General features: G+C 43.0%; 1 protein-coding gene across 6 annotated transcripts in view; it reads right to left on the bottom strand.

The window, feature by feature from the left end:
* SNX31 (sorting nexin 31) overlaps positions 1-17,294 on the bottom strand; it is a 65,686-nt gene that overhangs the window by 21,295 nt on the left and 27,097 nt on the right. For 3 of the 6 annotated variants that reach the window (XM_059392928.1, XM_059392929.1, XM_059392927.1), the window contains exons 8-10: positions 15,351-15,420; positions 9,207-9,299; positions 4,419-4,622 (exon numbers count right to left, since the gene is read on the bottom strand). In XM_059392928.1, coding sequence (XP_059248911.1) covers positions 4,419-4,622; positions 9,207-9,299; positions 15,351-15,420 — 367 coding nt within the window. The remainder of the gene's footprint in view (positions 1-4,418; positions 4,623-9,206; positions 9,300-15,350; positions 15,421-17,294) is intronic. The other 3 variants (XM_059392930.1, XM_059392931.1, XM_059392932.1) reach the window with 3 other exon arrangements.

Consider the following 17,294-nt stretch of genomic DNA (forward strand, 5'->3'; position numbering starts at 1 on the left):
ACATGATTAGATTTATGTATTAGAAGCATTCATCTGACTGCATCAGGGTGAAAATGAACTGAAAAATAGCTGTTTTCAGATACTGAACCACATAGAATCCAGGACTATTAACCCGGGGAGAAGGAAAACAAATGAGGTGAGCCCCATAACCATCTAGCTTACTGCTTGGAGTTTCCAGGAGGCAGTGGAGGGAAGGGGACCCCAAACAGAGCCCAGAGGTCTTGCTGAGTTGAGGAGAAAGGGATGAAAGTTTGAAGAAATTGAGTTTAGAATCGATGGGGCAGAGGATCACAGACAAGGGCTTTACATAGACTAAGAGCTCTAGAGAGCTCTCTTCAGACCTTCGGCTGAATAATGATCTTTGCAAGTGTGGGGAGAGCCCTCATACACTGCCAGGGGGTGTATAACATGGAGCAGACTGTTTGGAAAATAGTCTAGAAGTTTCTTACAAAGTGAAACATGGAATTACCAACATAGTCCCAGCAAGTCCACTCCCAATCATATACTCGAGAGAAATGAAAACCTATGTCCACACAAAAACTTGTACACAAACATTCATAGCAGCATAACTTATAACAACCAAAAGAGAGAAACGTTACTGAATAAACAAAATTTAGTATATCCATACAACATAATATTCTTTTTTTAAAGATTTTATTTATTTATTTGACAGACAGAGATCACAAGTAGGCAGAGAGGCAGGCAGAGAGAGAGAAGGAAGCAGGCTCCCCGCTGAGCAGAGAGCCCGATGTGGGACTCGATCCCAGGACCCTGAGATCATGACCTGAGCCGAAGGCAGCGGCCTAACCCACTGAGCCACCCAGGCGCCCCACAACATAATATTCTATGACCACGAAGAAGATAAGGTGTTGGTACATGCTATGATAAGAGTGGGCCTTAGAAACATTATACCAAGTAAAGGAAGCCAGTCACAAAGATCACATATGATTCCATTAATCATGAAATGCTCCGAATGGGTGCATCTATAAAGACAAGCAGATTAGTGGCTTCTTAGGGCTGATAGGTAGCTTACAGGCGTAAGCTAAGGGATATGGGACTTCTTTCTGAGGTGATGAAAGTATTCTAAAATTGATTGTGGTGTTGGATGTAAAACTCTGTGAATGGAATAAATGCCCCTGAATTCACTTTATATAAGTGAATTGCATGGTATGTGAATTATATCTTGATAAAGCTGTTACAAAGGAAGGGAATGACTGTGTATGTAGTACTGGGGGAGGGATAGACACATGCATCATGGAACAGACTAGAGAATCCAGAAATAAATCCACACAAATGTGCCCAGCTGATATCTGACAAAGGTGCAAAAGCAAGTCAGTTAAAGGACAGGCTTTGCAACAAATGGTTCGGAGCTAGTGGACTTCCACAGGCAAAAAAGGGAATGTCATTCTGAGTTTCACACCCTAGATGAAAACTAACTCAGAATGAGTCATGGACTTAAATGTATGACCTATAACTGTAAAACTTTTAGGAAAAAACTCTAAGAAAAAAATCTTCAGGATCCAGAGTTTGGCAAAGAGTTCTCCACTCAACACTAAAAGCCACAATCTATAAAAGAAAAAACTGATGAATTAAAATTCATCGAAATTAACTTTTCCTCTGCATAAGATCTTGTTGAGAGGATGAAAAACTACAGAGTTAAGAGAAAATACTTGCAAACTACATATCCAATCAAAGACTAGTAACTAGAATATATGAAGTGCTCTCAAAACAATAGTGAAAAATGAAAAACAAAAAACAAATAAACAAAAAAACCTCCAACATGGGGCGCCTGGATGGCTCAGTGGGTTAAAGCCTCTGCTTTCAGCTCAGGTCATGATCCCAGAGTCCTGGGATGGAGCCCTGCATCGGGCTCTCTGCTTAGCAGGGAGCCTGCTTCCTCCTTTTTCTCTCTCTCTCTCTGCCTGCCTCTCTACCTTATTGTGATCTCTATCTGTCAAATAAATAAATAAATAAAATCTTTAAAAAAAAAAAACCCCAGGGCACCTGGGTGGCTCAGTGGGTTAAGCCGCTGCCTTTGGCTCAGGTCATGATCTCAGGGTCCTGGGATCGAGTCCCGCATTGGGCTCTCTGCTCAGCAGGGAGCCTGCTTCCCTCTCTCTCTCTCTCTGTCTGCCTCTCCATCTACTTGTGATTTCTCTCTATCAAATGAATAAATAAAATCTTAAAAAAAAAAAAAACCCAAACTCAACAATCAATTAGAAAATAGGCAAAAGATATGGAAGAAAACATCTCACAAAAGAAGATATGCAGATAGCAAATGGGCACATGAAAAGATGGTCAGCATGATTAGCTAGGAGGGGGATGCAAATTAAAATCACAATGAAATACCATTCCACACTTAGGCAAATGGCTAAACTAAAAAACAGTGACAATACCAAATGCTGTTGAGGCTGCAGAGAAACTCCATCAGTCATGATCCATCACTGGTGGAAATGGAAATTAGCACAGCCACTCTTGAAAACCGTTTGGCAGTTTCTTAAAAAACTAAGGATGCAACTTGCATTTTGCATATTGCCTTTATTTATTTATTTATCTATTTATTTAAAGATTTTTATTTATTTATTTGACAGACAGAGATCACAAGTAAGCAGAGAGGCAGGCAGAGAGAGGGGGAGGCAGGCTCCATGCTGAGCAGAGAGCCCGATGCGGGGCTTGATCCCAGGACCCTGAGATCATGACCTGAGCTGAAGGCAGAGGCTAACCCACCGAGCCACCCAGATACCCCAAAAGAATCAACTGTTTAAAAGCAAAAATAATTATAATGCAGCATGAGGCTTATATTTGTGGAAATATGGCAATAACTATCACAAAAAGGAAAATAGAAATACAATGTTGTTATGCGTTTTGTGATGTGGTATAATAATTAAAAGTGGAATGTAATAAGTTTAAGTATACAAGAATAATGTATACAAGTATACATTATACAAGTCTACAAGTCTTATATACTTGTATACAAGTATACAAGTCTAATGTAACAATAAATGAAAAGGTAGAGCTAAAAAATGGTGTAAATAAAGTTTTTTTCATAATCATAAAATAATCAAATCATGAAATAATCAAAAGAAGGCAGGAAAAGAGGGGGAAAGCTGATAAACCTCAAAGAAATAGACAAACCCACAATTAGGTCTGAAGGTTTTAACATTCCTCTTCTCTCAGCAACAAGTAGAAAATATACAAGAAATATACAAGAAAATATACAAATATACAAGGATACTGGAGATCTGAACACTGTCAACTGCTTGACTTAATACTTCTAGAATATTCCATCCAACTGTGGCAGGATACACATTCTTTTCAAGTACACATGGAACATTTACCAAGAGAGACCAGATCTGGGGCCATAAAACAAGTTCCCATAAATTTAAAAGACTAAAATCATAGGCTGATCACGTCAAGATTGCCGGTTCGGCGTTTAGCAGGTGGTTGAAGTCCTATATGCCAAAATGGGGAACACAGAGGGGGAAGATCCCTAGGATGGGCAGGAGAGGGCAAGGATGTCTGTGCGACACCTAGTGTCGATGCCTAGGAGGCATTAGGAAATATTGGACCTTTCCATAGGGATGTAGGCAATTGATTTCAGAGAATACAAAGTAGAAAGATGGAAATGGAACCCCAGGTTAATGAGGGCTTCAGAAATGCTCAGAGGAAGAGGCAGCTCACAAAAACAGGGGAGGAAGGAGAGGGAATTTTGAGAAGCAAGAAATGGTTGACAACACCAAGTGCCACAAATAGGCCTAGTATTGTCCCAGCTAAAAAAAATCCCCTTGGATTCTGCAGATTTAGCAACTGGGGATTACAGTTGCTCTGAGTTTGTCCTCTCCTAGTTAACCTCAGTTTCCCGTGTAAAGGGGATAATCCCACTTAGCTCACTGAGTTATTGCAAGAATTTAATTAAATAATAGATGTGGCAGTACTCAGAACAGCATCTGACCCAAAGGAGGCACTCCAGTACATCTGATCAGAGGGTTTTCTCTGGGAGGAGATGGCAATGTAGGTGTGATTGAAAGGGATCCTTAAGAAGAGCTCTACTGGTCAGCGTCTCGTTTGTAAGGGTAGAGATCTTGTCAGTCCTGAGTCTGTGTTAGGAATTCCACTAACAGCAGCCATTGTTTCTCTATGCTTCTCATACTATAGCCAGCCTTCAAGCAGTAGAGAAGCCTGTCACAGCAAAGTGGGAAGGTGGGTGTCTCTATTGCTATAGATGGGACATTTGAACCAGATGATAGACAGCTTTGACCGTCAGGTGATGCTTCATGTGGCTTAGATGCTGGTCCACTCAATGTGGTGATGCAAATGGCAGAACCACGTCCCTACTGCCAACTTTGTCATCCAAAGACAAGAGGATTTTTAAACCAAAGTAGAGACTTTAAATCACTTTCAAGTGCCAAGATACTTACAAGGAAAGTGACCTGCCAGCGCTTCACTCTGTTCATCTGGAAAATGACTTCCTGGGTCTGGTTATCAGGCAGGGTTATGCAGCAGCTGATCTCGTCCTTGCCAACAGAGAGGACGGCCCCACAGCCTGGCTGTGGGTAGTCACAGGTACACGGATCCAGCCGCCAGTACCCGTAGTGCCGGACCTCTCGGGACAGCTCCAGAAACTGCTCCGGCGGTGAAGGTGAGCCAAAAGAAGCAAAAGACTGCTTGAAAAAGGTGACCACCTTCTGTCAGAAGCTACTGCCATCCTAGTACAATGCACAAAATGGAGCCACAGTGAAAGCGCCTTTTTCTTCTGGATGTTACGAATGAAGACAATGCCCCTTGTGCTCCCTGACAACAAGGCTGGGGAAGTCCATGGTATGTCCTGCCAAGGTCGAACCATTTCTGCCTCATTCACCATTGTGTCTCTCCTCCTGCTACTGTGCTTGGTACATAGTGGGGACGAAAATATTTGGTGACTGAATGACAAACGGAGAAGAATGGGGGAATCAAATGAACGAGTAGAGAGGGTTCTACCTCAGCAAATTACAACAGCAAAATAAACGAAAAGTATACATTTAAAATGCTGTTTGGGGGCACCTGCGGGGCTCAGTCTGTTAAGCGCCAACTCTTGGTTTCAGCTCAGGTCATGATCTCAGGGTCCTGGAATCAAACCCCACATCAGGCTCTCTGATTAGTGCCGTGTGCCTCCTTCTGCTCCTCCCCACTGCTGGTGCACGCTCTCTCTCTCTCTCTCTCTCTCAAATAAATAAATAAATAAATACATAAATAAAATGCTTTTAGGGAGCCTGGCTGACTCTGTCAGGAGAGCATGCAACTCTTGATCTCAGGGTCTGGGTTCAATCCCCACAGGGGATGTCAAGCCTCCTGTAAAAAAATCCCATTTTGGGGGCGCCTGGGTGGCTCAGTGGTTTAAAGCCTCTGCCTTCGGCTCAGATCATGATCCCAGGGTCCTCCGATCGAGCCCCATATCAGGCTCTCTGCTCAGGAGGGAGCCAGCTTCCCTTCCTTTCTCTCTCTGCCTGCCTCTCTGACTACTTGTAATCGCTATCAAATAAATAAATAAATAAATCTTTTTTTAAAAAGCCATTAAAAAAAAACTAAGCTGAGGTCTATGTAGAAAGAAAGTAGTTAGTTTTTACAGTCAGCTTTATATGATGATGGTGTGAATTGTCAGAGGAACAGATTTTGCAAATGGCAATAAAATCAGAGAGTGAGCCTGCTTTCTAAGTAGAGTTATAGACAGCCCAAATAGTGTTAAGGGAACACCTTTATGTAACTCTTTTTTTTTTTTTTAACCTTTATGTAACTCTTAAGGGTTAGCTTTTCCCTCTGCCTTTTGTTTGTTTGTTTGTTTTTCAAAGAGAGAGAGAATGTGGGGAGGGGCAGAGATAAAGGGAGAGAAAGAATCTTAAGCAGGCTCCACACCCAGGACAGAGACAGATACGGGGCTCAATCTCTCAAACGAAATCAAGGGTCCGATGCTTAACCAACTGAGCCACCCAGTTGCCCCCTTCCCTCTGCTTCTGCCTTGGCTTAAGAACAGAGGACAGTTGGAGTTCACACCTGCGGTCTAGACATCCTGCCCTGACAATAGGTATCCGGGACTTTTCACTTTTGTAAGAAAGCATTATTATTAAAAAAAAAAAAAAAAGCATTATTATTATTAACCATTGCTTTTTTTTTTTTTTTTAAGATTTATTTTATTTATCTGACAGAGAGGGAGAGAGGGAACACAAGCAGGGGGAGTGGGAGAGAGAGAAGCAGGCTTTCCACTGAGCAGGGAGCCCGAGATGTGGGGCTCGATCCCAGAACTCTGGGATCATGACCTGAGCAAAGGCAGATTAATAACGGAGCCACCCAGGCGCCCTTTACCCACTGCTTTTTAATAAGCTGGTATCAGTTTGCGAACCTCTATCTTATTCTTCCAGCTTTCCACCATGGTCCTGCCTGATGCTGTGTGGGATGGGTGTGAAGAAAAGGGAGTTCTCACACGATCAGAGAAGACTGAATGTGATCAGAGAGAACCCTTAGTGACAACCTGGCACTTTCCAGATCCTTTCTTGAAGGAAGGCAAGTTCTTTCAAGGACTATATGAAGCACTCTCTGATGAAGTGAAATGTGAACAGATATGAGCAGTGAGGGACAGTTGACTGTCACTACAAGGCGGGAGAGGTGTTCAGGCTCCTCTCCCTTCCAGCCACACATCATCGTCATACCAGCTTACTGTGCTGTGGTCCTTGCCTTCAATTTAAGACACATGTCAAGTTGCCTGGCCCCCCCTTTAGGTCAATGGAAAGGGCAGAAACGACAGGTCCTGAGTCACACCATGCGTGCAGGGGTGGGGTAGGGGCAGAGTAATGTTGCCACAGCATACCGAGCAATTTTAAGCTCTTGCTACAATAGTTTCTTATTTATTATATGGTACAGATCTTTATCTCATTGCATGGTAACACTTTAAAAAACCTTTTGTAATGTGCTCTCAAGGAGATGAAACTGTTTAAAAATTAAGCTCCATTTCTCTAGAAAGTTAGTGATGAATCAGTAACTCGTTCAAAATACTTGTGGGCATTTGTCATTCAACAAGTGCGTGTAGTGATGTTACTGACCATATGCAAACTAAAAGAAATCTGCAAGGATTCGTTTTTTTGTTTGTTTTTTTTTTAAGAAAATTAGTTTTTTAAAGAAGCTTACACCCAAAAAAGATAGTTTAACATGCATAACGGCGAAGGACATGTTCATATATTTTCATTTAGACTGAGGATTGGCAAACTTTTCTGTAAACAGCCACATAGTAAATATTTTCAGTTTCTGGGCATATGGTCTCTACTGCAACTACCCACCTCAATCATCCTATCACAAGAAGCTGTCTTAGAGAGTATGTAAATGATGGCCACATGCCAATAAAACTTCATGGGGTGCCTGGGTGGCTCAGTGGGTTAAGCCTCTGCCTTTGGCTCAGGTCCTGATCTCAGGGTCCTGGGATCCAGCCCCGCATTGGGCTCTCTGCTCAGCGGAGAGCCTGTTTCTCCCTCTCTCTGACTGCTTCTCTGCCTACTTGTGATCTCTCTCTCTCTCTCTGTCAAATTAATTAATTAGTTAATTAATTAATTAAAAACAAAAAATTTAAAAAAATTTATTTACGAAAATAGTGGTCCACAGGCTGTAGTTCGCCTATGATATAGATCAACACATTCCTCCTTTAAGTTAATTTCACTCATTTTCTTCTTCTTTTTTTTTTAAATATTTTATTTATTTGAGAGAGAGAGAGAGTTTGAGTGTGAGTGGAGGAGGGGCAAAGGGAAAGCAGACCTCCCACTGGGTGAGGGAGCCTGATGTGGGGCTCTATCCCAGGACCCTGGCATCAGGATCTGAGCTGAAGGCAGACACTTAACCCACTGAGCCACCCAGGTGCCCCTAATTTCCCTCAATTTCTACTCCAGGTTTTCTTTCACATGGACATAAAGTAAAGCGATAGTTGTTAACGTGCTGTTATCTACTAGCAGAAGAACTTCATAAACACTTAAATAATGCCAGTTTTTATGTCAGTATCCTGAGATCCTTCAAGAGAATATCAGTTAATTTGAATCATGGTTCAGTTCTTTTTTTTTTTTTTTCCCCCATCTATTTCATGCATTCAAAGTACAGTTTTTTAAAGATAACTACTACAAATAGTATGGTAAAATAAAATTTGTTTTGTGTCAAAAATACAAATACAAATTTGGGGGGAGTATAGCACATGGTAAAAATAATATTCTTACTAAATTCATTAAATTAATAAGTTTAGGAAGCAGAAATGTACCTAGAATCTGTAATTGTATCCAAAGCAGCTGATGTAACTGATTATATCCAAATATTCTGTCCATCAAAATAAACACTATAATTGAAATTGAACTCCAAAATTTTCATAACAAGCTGAGGCAGAATACCAAGGAAGGAAAATATTGAATCATGGCAGTAGATACTTTTTCCTTTTCTTATCCTGCCATCAGTACAATTCTCAAAATATCTGAGCTTTTGAAGAATTACTTTCTATATCAATTTAGGTACAAATGAGTCCTCTAAATTTTGTTTGCATTTTGTTTAAAATCAGTGAGTGAACTAGCGAAGTTTAAAGGATAAAGAAGACAACATGATGAAACAGAGTCCATTTCTTCTGTTAACTTATGCCTTGTTCGTCAGGCTTCTATCATTGCTTGGGGACACAAGGGAGTACGAGTTGGTACAATCTTTATGGAAGCTTTAAAACCATTCTTCTAGAAATATATTCTAAGAAATAATAGAACACGTACTCCAAGACAGAGGATGCTGGCTGCAGTGTTCAGGGACCTTCAGGAACAGTTCCAGGTGTTGGGAACATACAGGATATAAATTAGACACAGTCCTGGGCCTCGTGGTGCTTGCTGCCAAAGTGATTTATAGCAGCAAATCTGGAAACCACCAGATTTCCAATAATAAGAAATTGGTTAGCTAAATGATAACTATAAAACAGAATACTCTGTGGTTATTTAAAAAAATGCTGTGGGTCTATATTAACTGGGCAAAGGGTTCATCACAATCTATTGTCTGTATTTTTCAGAATCTTTAAATAATATAATCAGAAAAAATAATGATGATATTCTCATTTCTTAATCTTAAACCATTTTTTGTGGTTGATGGGTTTATAAATTTAAAAACAGCTCAATTCTAATATGTTTCTTTAACTCCCCTCCAAGAGATTTCTCTTGATGCAATATCTGATTTACCTTGGTTTGGTTGTCTTCTTTCTGGAAAGCCTGTAATTTCTGCCTCTGTGCCTGTGTGAGTTTGGCCCATTCTTTTTCAATGTCCTGAACTGCCTTAAAACAACAGAAGTTGTAAGATTAGCAACCTTACTTACTTGCTTGCTCAAGATGAGCAGAAACGAATTAATCTGGCAAAAACACATTCATGTATGAAAGGCTACAGAAACAGACCCAAGTAGACATATACAAGGATTTAGCATGTTATAAAGGTTATGTATTAAATTAGTGGGTATAGGAAGAATTCGTTCAATAGTTTGGGGACAACTGGCCACACTTGGAAGAGAAAATAAAGTTAGTTCTTTTCTCATGCCACCCAATCAAATAAATCCAGATAAAGGTTTAGATATTTTTTAAAAAGTCAGGGAAAAAAAGCCTGATCTTGAGGTAAGGAATAATATTTTTAAAATATAAAGGAATATGTAATTACATGAAAATATAAAACTTTTATACATAAAAGCCATCAAGAACAAAACTAAGGGGGCGCCTGGGTGGCTCAGTGGGTTAAGCCGCTGCCTTCGGCTCAGGTCATGATCTCAGGGTCCTGGGATCGAGCCCCACATCGGGCTCTCTGCTCGGCAGGGAGCCTGCTTCCTCCTCTCTCTGCCTGCCTCTCTGCCTGCTTGTCATCTCTCTCTGTCAAATAAATAAATAAAATCTTTAAAAAAAAAGAACAAAACTAAGAAATAAATGCCAAACCAGAGAAAACGACTGCATTATATGTGGGGATAAGTTGATATTATTTATGTAAAGCAATAAGAAAAATGTCAACAAGGGATTTGTATCAGCAATCAACAAAAAGGAATTCCAAATTACAAATCCATATATTTTGCCTCTGGACTTGGCAGAGACTAAAAATATATATAATATTCAGGGCTAGCAAGGGTTGAGGGAAACAGGAAGTTCCATATAGAACTGATGGGATTGAAACTGGTATGATTAGCCTGGACTGCTTTTATTTACATGTTTTAAAAGAAGTTTTCCACTGGTCTTCAGTTAGCCTGTCAACCCCTCAGGGGAAAACCTTGAGTCCTTCACCTCAGTGTTTCTTGTCCAAGGTCTTACACACAGCAAACACTCAACAATTCTTCACTAATTGTCAGACACTTATTTACACCCTAGTCTAAGTATAGGTTTATGTGTTCCATTCCTCAGTGTGGCTGGTGATGCCTTATCTCCAAATGGAGAATGAAAAGCTGAATAAAGTTTTGATTTAGCTATTTAGATTGAGGAAAAGGAGATGGGTTTAGAGAGGAGAAAAAATAATAATATTTGTTGAGAACCTGCTTTAGATAGGTTTTCTTATTGACTTTATCCAAATTATTCTGTGGGATAGGAACACCCCCCCCCATCTTACAGATGGGTAAATTGAGGTCCAGAGAGTTTATGGCTTTTGAGACCATGGCAACCTGGCAAGAGTTGGGTTAAAATCCCAATATGGCCACTGCACTGAGTTCTCCTGTCCTGAGTCCTCCTGTCCATAATCAACCCTCCTGATTATGGGCTCCTGTCCTTGGCCAAGCCACTGAATTCTGAGCATGTGGACAGCTACCCACCCCAAGACCTTCTCCTGGCCACCAACTATTCTCAAGACTAAGCATAGACACCCTGTCAGAATGGAATTGATGTGGGTGTGAAGAATGGAACACCTTTTCCTCTTCCCAATTTTACTTGGTGGTAGAGTCCCATAAGGGGCTGTTATCACAGGGCAGAGGTATCAGAAAGAAAGCATGACTAAAGAAAGAAGTTAAACAGCAATCACAACAGTAAGGACTCACTGAAGATAGGTCATTCAGCATTAGGGGACCTGGGACTCTCAGACACAGAGATTTAAATGCCATACCTCAGCAGGACCAGACTGCTCTTGTTTCACTACCTTTGAAAAGATTTAACCCTGATTATGGGCTCCAGAGTCATCAAATACATGACATACAGGACCTTTCCTAACAATGAGAGAGTCAAATTTAGACAAATGGCTCTGCTCAGTTCTCTGGCCCCCCAAAGACTGGCTGCTGAAGACTTCTATAGAAACTGATTTTTTATTTTTAAGATTTTATTTATTTATTTGACAGAGAGAAACATCACAAATAAGCAGAGAGGCAGGCAGAGAAAGTAAGGGAAGCAGGCTCCCTGCTGAGCAGAGAGCCCCATGTGGGGCTGGATCCCAGGACCTTGAGACCATGACCTGAGTCAAAGGCAGGGGCTTAACCCACTGAGCCACAGGCACCCTGTAGATACTGATTTTTAAAATCCAGTGAAATCTCCTAAGCCATGGGTTTCATGTGCTTCCATCACACATATCCCAAATCCCCCGCAGTGAGAAATGGAGAGAAAGGCATCAGCCACTCGGGTCCAGCTAGGGGAGGCATGGCACAGCAAGGCCAGGACTATGTGGGTAGGCCTGGGTCTGCATGAAGGGCACCAGGTTCTGGGGCTCCAGGAAAGGTAATGGTCAACCCACGCTCCCTTACCTGAACCACAGGCCCTGATACAGGGTTAAGCCTGCCTGGAGGAAGGGACCCCTTGTTCTAATTTGCACAAAATTATCATTCTGGCCAGTGGTGCTGAAAAGCAGACCCGGAATTGACCAAGCCTCAATATTTTTGAGAAAATCCAGAAATGAAACAATATTTTTGAGAAAATCCAGAAATGTTATATATACAATCTTCCATTTTGTTCCTTTTCCTCAAATTTTCAAAAAGGAAAAAAAAAAAAATGTGGGAGTCCACTTGGCTCCCAGGATGTCACGAGGCACAGCTGCTTTGGAAAAATCAAAAGCAATTATGATGGCACCATTATTTACCAGAAGAACTCCTAAGAACATTCTGCATCAATTTTTTTAAAAGGATGATTGCTTCTCACACATTCACACCTCCTAAGCTCCCAGGACAGTCTCTGCCCTGGGCCTTTCAGAGTCTAGTTAGGCAAATATGTATGTGGGCAGTATTTTCAAGGCTGGGTGAGAAGGACCATAATGGGTACAAACGAAATACCACAGGAGCAGAGAGGAAGGGAGACATTTTCTTTCGAGGGGAGCTGAGAAGAGTTTCCCCAAAAGAGGCTACAATGATGGCTGTGACTCCCAGGGGCCAACTTCTTGGTACCTCTGTGTGGATTCAGCAAACAATGAGAATATTGATGGTAATGGCACAGACGGTTATAACCATCGGCAACCATCTTTTGAAGACTTTGCCAGGCAAAGATCTACAATTTGGATAATAGTCTATTCAAGCTGAGAGAGAACTTAGAAACTGTTCCTTCAATCTCATCACTTAACAGGGGGACGTTGTTAAGCGATGAGATTGGATCAGGATCAGAAGAATGAAGGTGGCGGGCCCTCGATCATACCGGAGAAACAGCCCACAGCACAGCAAGGGAGAGAATGCATCTTCGAGACTGAATTCAGTGTGCTTTCCATGAAGCCATTTTCCCCCAAAACTATAAGCAGAGGAAATATAGAGCATTTCTCTCTGGTTTATAACTCCTTGATGAAGACAGATAAAATTCCTCTAATGACGTTGGCAGCCTCTGCTTTTCCCCACAATGTATCCTGGAAACCAGGCCAGAAAGACTGTTTCCCACCAGAACAACAGTGGAACTGGGTGATGCTTTCTCCACCAAGGATGTGGTATCAAATAGACCAGACACAACTCATAATGCACAATAATAGCAAGGTTACAACAGCAGTGAGCCTCAGACAACATTTAAAATGGTAAATTATGTTCCAACGCACACCATGTGGGTTTAATTACATGGATCAAAGGATGATCAGAAATGAGCTCAAAACTATTCTAGCCATTAAACTACAGTAGTGAACATTAAATATTCAATAAGTGATATTTTGATTCGCCTCCTTAGAATTTAGAAGAGCTTTGTGAAGATGATTTATTAAATTGCCTTGGTCTCTTGCAAAGTGACCTGAGAGAGGCCCCTGGGTGGCTCAGTCCGTTAAGCGTCTCACTCTTGTTTTCGGCTCAGGTCATGATCCCAGGGTCCTGGATCGAGCCCTGCATCAGGCTCCCTGCTCAATGGAGAGCCTGCTTCTCTCTCTCTTTCCTGCTCGCTATCTCTGTCTTTCTCTCCCAAATAAATAAATAAAATCTTTAAAAAAAAAAAAAAGGTCACATAAGAAGGTCACCCCTTATCAACACTCTGGCCTCTGGGCTCTGTGTGTCTGCTCAGTCCTACACCCAGGTGCTCCAACCTGTGATGGAAAAGCCAAGGTCAATGCATGAGGCGGGTGGTCTAGTGGGGGAAACAGAGATGTCAGTGATGCTTTACTTTGTCAGATTGTAGGCACCACGGATTCTGGTACCACGTTTTTGTGAGACACTAAGTAAAACCACTGCCGGTTAAATGGTGGCGTGCCTTGTGACTTTGGGGCCCGGTGCATGGACCCACCATGCTGACCTTTCCCAGCTTCTTTCTTCTGAGGCATTTGGTGATTCTCCTGCCTTGCTTCCCTGCTTGGCCTGTGCTAGGCAGTCCTTTGGCATACAGCTCAGTAAATCTCCCAGAAGTTTCCTCTCTCTGAGCACATAAAGCACCTAGTGGTTGCTTTACAAGATAATATGGAAATGTGGTCACTTCTTCAAAGATGAGCTTCTGCTTTATAAATATAAAAGGGAAATCTGTCACTCTGTCTTTGCCTTTTTGTAAACTGTTTATTTATTTATCCATTGGTTCATTAATTCATTGATTCATTTAGAATGAGAGTGAACAGGGGGCGGGGAGGCAGAGAGAGAGAATCTCCAGCAGACTCCCTGTTGAGTGTGGGGCCTGACGAGTCCATCTCATGAGATGAAACCACGGGTTGGATGCTTAACTGACTGAGCCACCAGGCACTCTGTCTTTGCCTTTCTGTGCAAGTGGTAATTCTCATTCCGTGGAGAAACATCGTGTCTGTAGTGACAGGGGGCTGGTGAGGCAGGGGAACAAAGGTAGGGCTGGGGACGTAACTGGAGACCTATCACAGGGGCAGCACCCACTGACCATCCCTCTGCTTAGCAGAACCTTTACCACCCGACTTGGGAAAGGAAAGGAGGCCAAACTCCAAATGTACTTTCTGGGGCGGGGGATGGGGGTGGGACACTTAGGGCATTGGGGTAGGCAGCACCAACAACATAATTTGAAAGGGCCTAATGCAAAATGAAAGCGTGGGTTCTGTTGTTCCAAAATTAAGGATTTCAAGATGGCAACAGCAGAATCTTAAACAAGTTTGGCGCCCTTCTGAGCACGGGGCCCAGTGCTGCTTCACAGGCTACACATCTCTGAAGTGGGCCATGTGGGTAGGTACAATGCTTGTCGCCTCAGGGAAAAAGAAGAGGATGTTAAAATGAGATTTGGGGACTACATGTAGCTTTAGATTATCAGGGACATCATTTCTAGGCTCAGGTAAATTGGCCCAGATGATGGAGTGTTGGCTGGAAAACTCGGAGAGATTGTTAAAATGGAGGTAGAACTTTTCTTCTTTCTAAATTCTGCTTCTTAAAAAATTTTTTTAACTGTGGTAAAATATATATAAAATGCATCCTTAAAAGGTATCCTTAAAATGTATCCTTAAAAATGGTTAAAACCATTTTTAAAAAGGTTTATTTGTTTATTTTAGAGAGAGAGGGAGAAAGTGTGTGTGTGCGCGTGTGCATGCATAGGGGAGGGGCAGAGGGAGAAGCAGGCTCTCTGCTGAGCAGGAAGCCCTGTGTGGAAAGCCTGACATGGGGCTCAATGTGGGGCTCAATCCTGAGACTCCAGGAGCATGACCTGAGCCGAAGGCAGAGCTGAACTGACTGAGCCACCCGGGGGCTCTACTTCTTAACCATTTTTAAGTGTACAATTCAGGGGCACTAAAAACATTCATAAGGTCATGAAACCATCAACACTCTCTTACACCTACTTTTTTAGCAGTCCCAGCAAAAATGCTGTCCCCGTTAAACAATAACTCCCTGCCCCCTCGCCCCTAATAACTTCCATTGTACTTCCTGTCTCTGTGAATTTGTCTCTCCTAGCTTTGGAGGTAGAATTCTTAACTATTACCCATTTTTTCCTAATGTTTTCAATCCCAAATGGTGAAGACCATCTGGTGTTTTGCGAGTCCTCGGTCCTGCTCACCTGCATGTAGATCAGCTGGAGCGCTGCTGGGCAGTCCATCAGCACGGAGTCCAGGGACGGGTCCATGTACCTGTGTGGTTCAAGAGCATTAAGGTCATTCAGATGCCATGGCCGGTGGGCACACCTGGGAGCCAGTGCTCTCTGCAGTGGTGGCCCCCTACACTTGAAACTGAGCCCCCCTTTACTAACACCCCTCTCCTCGCCTAGCTTTTAGTTTGTCCCTCCAGCTCTCTGTCCTCAACTTTCTTTACACTCTGCGCTCTTGCCTGGTGGACCCTGAGAGGAAAGATGCCAAACGCTAAAGCTGATGGAAAATGGCCCACAACCTGTTCGCACTCAGTCCCCGACTGTGCAAGCCCTCTCCCCACCCCACAGTAGAGTGTCTTCATCAGCCCTGTACCCACATCTGTATCACTGCCCCACGCCCAGGCCACCCAAGCCGCTTCCTTTGTCAGGCCGCCAGCCTCAGCCCTGCCCCTCTGGGTCAGGCGCTATATTCTAACCTGAGTGCTCTTTCCTGAGTAACCTTTGGACTCTCGGTCCCAGGAGTTAGATCATTCATGCTGCTCCTCTCCAAGGTGCCCGTCATGCGACACCTAGCTTTCATTTCCAGCTCCATCTATGACCTACCTCCCTCCTTCACACTCTACATTCCAACCATGTGTTCTTTCCTCTGCCTGGAAGACCACTAGCCTCCCCAGCCTCCAGCCCTGACTCGCCTGCCTCTTCCGGCATCCTCTGGTCCCCACTCCCCAAGGCTTCCACTCCATCCTTTAGCACCCTAAATTCCTCCTACCACTGCTTCCCTCATGTGGACCCCGACACCAGGGAGGTCAGGGCTTCGTCCTATTTGGAGTTGCCCCTCTGGACCTTTGCAGAGTAACTTGCAAATGGCAGGGCTCCATGTCTGTCTAACGGATCCAGACTCACCAGGATAAACTGAAATCCTAGCTCCTGTATAAGCACAGGAGCTGCTAAGAATGGATAGAGATGGTCTGGAAAGGACCCACAGCAGCTGGTCTAAACCAATCTGAAGGCAGACGTCAGCAGAATCACTGCACTTAGAAATGAATGGTTAACAAACCAATGGGATTGGCACAGACTAGGAAAGGACGAAAATGTGACTTGAAGATCACCTTCCTCCTGGGGGGTGGGGAGAGGCACTGGAAGCACTCCGTTATATTCTATTTAGCTGACTTGCCACGCAGCACACGTACCCTCTTCTCTGTGACAGAGAAGAACTATTGCATCAGAACTAGAGAGCCCCCAGACCCATTCCACACTGGGGCTCTGAGAGGCCAGAGCAGGCTCCCTCTGGTCTGCAAGGAACCGTATCATAATCAGAGAGATGCCAGCAGAGAATTCACAGAGAGTGAAAAATCCCCCAGAGGCTGGCAAGGCTTCATTTGTGATGCTTCACCTGCCAGGAATCCCACAGTTTATGGCAGCCAAGCCAGCCTCCCTGCTCCTACTCAGTTAGACTTTTCCTAGAAAGAGGACAAAGCTCCTTCAGGATCATACTCCAGGCTCTCCCCCTCAGACGACGTGACCCTCAGCTCTAACAATTGGAGTGAGACCTCTCTTCTTCCCAGTTCCCATAGGCAAAGGCAATCTGCCTGGATCCGAGAGGCTGACACATGAATGACATCTTCTCTTGCACTGATGATCTAGAATATACCTGTTTAATGAAGACATAGGCAAAGCCCAATTTCCAATGAAGGCTTCAAGATGAGGGACAGAATCCTCATGTCATTGATGTCAAGGTCTCTGGAGAGCCCATGAGCGAAGCAGTCTAAGCCCCAGGGATTTCTGTTGTTACTGTTATTACTATTATCATTATTATCCTCAATATAACAGCAACAAATAAAACCAAAATTTATTGAGCATGTGAAATGATTTTATTTATCCCTCATACTAAGCGTATGGGGTAGACTCTTATTATTA

This window comes from Mustela nigripes, chromosome 3 (assembly GCF_022355385.1).
Source record: "Mustela nigripes isolate SB6536 chromosome 3, MUSNIG.SB6536, whole genome shotgun sequence".
In the NCBI taxonomy this organism is placed as follows: Eukaryota; Metazoa; Chordata; class Mammalia; order Carnivora; family Mustelidae; genus Mustela; species Mustela nigripes.